This window comes from Homalodisca vitripennis, chromosome 7 (assembly GCF_021130785.1).
Source record: "Homalodisca vitripennis isolate AUS2020 chromosome 7, UT_GWSS_2.1, whole genome shotgun sequence".
Lineage (NCBI taxonomy): Eukaryota > Metazoa > Arthropoda > Insecta > Hemiptera > Cicadellidae > Homalodisca > Homalodisca vitripennis.
Window position 1 is genome coordinate 63,869,908 of NC_060213.1, and position 6,334 is coordinate 63,876,241.

The 6,334-nt window shown below is 31.3% G+C and overlaps 1 protein-coding gene across 1 annotated transcript; it reads left to right on the top strand.

The window, feature by feature from the left end:
* Positions 1-317: 317 nt before the first annotated feature.
* On the top strand, positions 318-1,351 carry LOC124366750. The gene is made up of 2 exons (XM_046823352.1): positions 318-438; positions 579-1,351. The coding sequence occupies exons 1-2, from the start codon at positions 318-320 to the stop codon at positions 1,349-1,351; spliced, it is 894 nt and encodes a 297-aa protein (XP_046679308.1).
* Positions 1,352-6,334: the final 4,983 nt, after the last annotated feature.

Below are 6,334 nucleotides of genomic sequence, written 5' to 3' on the forward strand. Positions count from 1 at the left end.
GATAAGTTTCTAAAGTACTGAAGTTCTGTAGAAGTGAAATCAGTCAACCTCTCGTCAATATTATCAACAAGTCGCTGACTCGAGGTGTCTTCCCAACAGAATTAAAAATTTCAAAAGTCTATCCTTTACACAAGCAAGGAAGTAGAAAGGAATTAAAGAACTTCAGGCCCATTTCCTTAGTTCCAACAATATCGAAAATAATTGAAAAGGTAGTGCTTTCACGTCTCTTGCAACACCTTGAAACAAACAACCTCCTACCTCCAAGGCAACATGGCTTCATCTCAGGAAGATCAACTACGAGTGCCCTTATTGATCTAATGGAACATCTTATGGACAACCTGGAAGATGGGAATACGGCTGCTGGTGTTTTCTTGGACCTGAGCAAGGCTTTTGATAGCCTTGACCATGCAGTGCTTCTGTCCAAGATCATTTCCCTAGGTATCGTAGGAACACCACTCAGGTGGTTTCAAAGTTATTTGCACGAAAGAAAGCAGATCGTTGAAATAAAAAAAGTTGTTGAGGGAAACTTGAAAATAGAAAAATCTAAGCCAATGACTATAAGGAGAGGGGTTCCACAGGGTCAGTGTTGGGACCTGTGTTATTTGTACTTTCCACTGGTGACCTGCCTGACTACTTGGGGAACCACTGTTACCCTGTCTCTTATGCAGACGACACAGTTTTAATAAGCAACAGCAAGTCAGTTCCAGGACTAGAAATGAACACCATAACATCTGTAAATATGGCTCAGGAATACTGCCTTAGGAACGATTTAATTTTCAACGCATCAAAAACAAAATGCCTTACTTTTGGTAAAAATAAGGATGAAGTTCATGCTCCACCCAACCTTGAAAGAGTACGAACCACAAAACACCTTGGGGTAGTGATCGATGACCGGTTGACTTGGAACTGCCACATAGACGGCTTATGCAAAAAACTCAGCTCAGCACTCTTTGTGCTAAAGAGGATAAAATCAATTGGTACACCTACTGCAACAAGAACCGCATACCATGCTCTGTTTGAGACCCACATTCGTTATGGTATAGTACTATGGGGTGGATCATCTGCAGGGAATCTCCAGCGAGTGTTGGTTTTACAGAAGCGTGCAATACGAATCATGGCTGATCTAGACTTTCGAGATAGCTGCAAAGAGGCTTTCAAGACCTTGGGAATTCCTACAGTGATAACTCTGTACATTACTGAAGTGATTCTACACGCCTACACACAACGTCCCGAGAGGAATGGTGACATCCATGATTACAACACAAGGCGGGCCAATGACTTCAGTCTTCCCTTACATCACTCAGCTCTTTTTTGCCAAGAAGCCGTCTTATGCTGGAGCGAAGCTTTATAATATGCTTCCGAAGAACTTCAAAACCAGCACTCCGCAGGTTCTGAAGAAAAGACTTATTAAGTGGCTTGTTGGAAGGTCAATATATAGTGTTGAAGAGTTCAAGAATATAACCAATGTAAATATGTAAATTATAAGTGTATTTTGTAATTGTTATTTTGGTAAAACTTTTATCATGTTTTAAAGAAATAGCTACCTAAACTGTGTCAGTTAAACATGTTAATTGTTAATGTAGTTAGCAACTTTTATCTACAATTAATTGACTATATGTCTTATCATATTTGACGCCATTTCTGTTCTTAATGAATACGAAAATAAAGCAATTTTCTATTGTCTATTGTCTATTGTCTATTTAAAAATTCCTTAAAAAGCACCTCTAACCCTTAATTTGGCCTTAATGAGACATTTTACAAAGTATTAAATAATTTAATTGGATTTTATAAAGTTGAATTATAGAGGGAAATAAAGAAGAAAAAGTGCTAAGTTGATTATTGCGACACTAAACCTACCGCACTGGTGATCATCATCCTGTATTTACGGTGTTCTTATAGTGGACTTTAATTCTTTTTTTACCGTTAATCATAAATATATCCATTTGAACCCTATTACAGAAAAGGGTTAATCTCACTCTAGTTTTATGCCTGAAATAAAATACTTTCCTAACAATCAGTACGTAAAACATTTTTGGTACAATCCAAACTTTTATAAGGGTTTTTTGTGTAAACCAAATTAGTTATTTTCTTATTATTTCATTGGACAATACATTAAACTAAGAGTATTAAATCAAATAGTTTTTGCAGAAATAAGTAATCTATTGCAGATATATGATCAAGAAATATGAGGTTTTATCAAAGCGTAGACGTTCGATTACTACTTCTTTCATTTTATATATATATTATTATTATTATTTATTAAATTGTATGTATGTATGTACATACATACATACAATTCAAAGTTTTCCATCAGTTACCAAACAAACAAGAATTATAAAAACAATCTGGAGTATACAAAATTAACTGTAGTGACTGTAAAAACTACTATATTTGGCAAACTGGTAGAAATTTTAATAACAGGTTTAAAGAACATATACAAGCTTTGAAAACAAATACCATGTCTACAATAAAATCAAATTTTGCTGAACTGTTAAGAGAAACTGTCTATAACTCCACAAATATTGAAAAGAAGATGGACATTTGAGATATCGAAAGGAAAGAAGAGAGATTTAACAAAAAGAATAATTACACACACACACACACACACACACACACACACACACACACACACACACACACACACACACACACACACACACACACATATACAAAGTATTACAAATATTCTCATAACATTTTAAATAGTAATCTGAAAAATAAGACAAACCCAATTTTTGAAAAAATGTTATATATTAAATATAAATTACTAATCAAAATTACAACTGTGTCATTCAAATGACGTAACATATATTTAAATGGTGTACATGTGTGTATTTAATTGTTTATTATTTATTTAGAGGTTAATGTACACTGAAGTTTAATTCCAAAACACGAGTATGGCAATAAAAACTACTTTTAAAATGTATTAAAATGTAAATTTTTAAAATATATATACGAGTATTAGTTATTTTTAATTTAATTTTAGAATGAAAGAACTTTCTCACTTTCCATAGTATGATTACTCAGACAATGTCGATCAGTAAAGTTACACATTGAAAACTACTTCAGTTTTGTATTTGCTACAAACATTTACCCAATACTACATTGGTAAAAATTATAAAACTCTGACTCTTTGGAGGAATTTAAAATTTGAAATTACACAGTATATTAAAATAAATATTTTATTTTACAAGCTTTGAGACAAGTTCTTAGAAACCTGATTGGTGCTAGCATTTAACGTATTTAAAAATATTCTAAATACTGCAATAAAAACAGTAATTTTCAATACAAACATACTCTTGTTTTAATCTCATTATTTGATTAATTAATTACATAAATTTAAACTAAGAATACTATAAGATACTATCTAAGATGTTGTGCTGGACGTAAGAAAGAACCTTGAAGAAAGAATTGCATTCTTCGTAAAACAAGGAGAAAGGTAATATTTTCTTGACTAACTTTTAATTAAGAAAAGAGAATACTTTAATTTAACTGAATACCATTATAAATTATATTGAACTCAAACTCATAACAGAAGATTTAAGAGACCGTGTGACACATAAGTACGTGTAAAAAGGCATTATACATTCTCTATGTAGGAATAGTTTTATATAATTGAATAATAAATATAACTACCTGTAAATACAAATTTCTCAGGCTTTCATTACTTATTATTTAAAATTTGCAGATTTTACTCATTTTCAAAGTAAAAGTATTGTATAATACAAAACAAAACATCGTATACAGAGGAGAATCTCTTTATAAAGACAAATAAAGGAAAGGAACGTTATGGAAATATGAGGCTTATCTCTCTTACCTTCCAGGTAAGTTTTATACTTCTTACTAATACATTGCTGGTACTGTAAAACCAGTTTGAGAATATTGTAGATAGTCAGGCTATTAGACCCACGGCTACTAACGTAAATTTTATTTGTATAGTTTTATTAATTAATCATTTGTTGTACTGTGTTTTCACATGGACTAATACTTTTATTTGACAATCAAAACATATGAATAAATTATAGAAATAATGATTGATTATGTTTTAACTGAGTTTGTAGTCTTTCAATAAAACTGAAATTTTCGAGTCTATGCGTTTTTACTAGAATTTGAGGCATGATGTGATTAGGATAGCACTGCCATATTTTTAGAGTAAATATGGGGAAAATGTACGGAATGTTTAAATTATAACGAGTAAAAAAACATTTTTATTTTTAATTTACCCTCTAAGGTTTTAAAATAGTTGAAGATTTCATGTTTTTTTCAAAACAACCTGTATACATGTATAGTGAACAATTTATATCCGCCTGATGCAACTACCAGTGAGGTAGTTTTGAAAAAAAAATTAAGATATCATATTAACTATTTGTTAATAGCCAAGAACGTTATAACAATCAGTAGTTTATTTAAAAAAACACAAAAACTATAACTCAAAAACTAAAGATAATCTGCTAACATGTTTTAGGTTATTTTAGTGCGTGTAGAATGCTCTATATCTGGGGTTTTGCTTTATGTAATAACTTTTGGGACACCCTGTATTCTCTTCGTATGTGTATTAATAATATCATAAATTCGAAAGTGTCTTCGATTGATTGATTTGCTTTCAAACGTAAACTATTTAACCAAGTTTACTGATGTTTTACATGGTATTTGTACGGCCCCTGGTATGAATATAGGCCTATTCTTATTTTAAATATTCCTCCGGACTATGCCCTACTGGTCTTTAAAGTTTCGAAAAATTCCATCTTGATCTTCAAAGTTAAGAGATATAAATTGAAAGACCCTGTCGTATGTAAACAACTGTGATATTTAAACATTTTTATAACAACATCACCATTTTTTTAATAAATTTAACCACTGTTTTCAATTTATTTAAATTTATAGTGTGTAAATTCTCTAATGGGTAACTATTAGTTTTTACGCCATTTTTACATTTCAGTGATGAGGTAAGTACTCTTGAAGTTTGTACCCAAGAATTGTCCTAAAACATAAAATGGTTAGAACTTTATTCAGGACACTCTGAATATAAAAGATAAAGTTACTATCTAACTTTTACTACAAATTTAGAGACTGTTTTAAAACCTATCTTAGTTGCCTTTTGGTAGATGTAGACTTCTCGAAGCTGTGTATGTATATTTCTTTACAGCGTATGTGCATTTTCCCAGCCGTTTTTTTATCGGGTCAAAGGTTAAATCGACTATGGAAAAAAATACTAAGATCTGAGGAAAGGGCAATAGATATACACATTTTCTTGATCGAGGTAAGAAAGTAAACATTGGCGTGGGAAATATAATTCACTCAAACCAGAAGTGTAAGTCCTGCGAAATTACATGTGAAGCTGCGGATAACTGCTAGTGTATGAATATAAAAGATTTTTTTAATTGAATTAAATCCTTAAAACAGGATTATACGTCAACCTTCATCCTGTTATGTAAGTACAAAAAAAGTCTATTTGATCAATTTGAAAAAGTATTTTATTGTCTATATGAATATTTTAACAAAATGAAAAAGAAAATGGAACGCAAATATTATTAAAATATTTTTTTATTCTTTATGCAGCCATACTTTAACTTTGAGTAAGTAGGTTCTGTTGTACTCTGCTTCATTCCCAGGAGAGAATGGCAAACATTCTTTCACAACTTGAATTACCAGCGCGGTTCTTTTATCCTGGTAGGAACTTCTGAATAGTTTATGGTACCAGTTGTAAAGTCCTAATGAATTCTTTGTGTTTAAAAACGAGCTGTGATTCCACTCTACAGTAAAATACTACTGAGGCGGAGACAAAAAACGGAGTGTGTTTGAATATATATAGGTAGATTAAACAGTTTTCGTTTTTTATATCCACAATACTCTGAGGGATCTTTCATGAAGGTAGGAAAATATAAATCAAATTTTACTGTTCCTATCTATTTGATTAGCATGCGTGTGTTTAATGTAAATTACTACAGAAAATAATATTTAGGGATTAAAACTCTATTTCAGCCACTATGGGCAGTTGATCTATATGGAAAAGATTGTCCTGTTCTGTTGAAAACATGTAGCTTATGTAGCTTTCATCTTTCTAAGGCATCGGGAAGTTCATAAGACAAAAATATAGGTCCTGTAGGAGTTTCAACACTATTTGTATCCCTATGGGTAATTATTCTTCATGAAATTATGTTGTTTCTTATTTAAATGGGGTGTTGTGATCTTTAAAATATTAGTAAATATTTAGTTCACCGAGGTGCTACAACCCTATATTTATGGATGTTTGATCTCCATGATTGTTTTTATTGAATTATGAAAAATTACATAAACAGGAAATATAGTTCTGCTAGGTTTGCAACTCAATTGA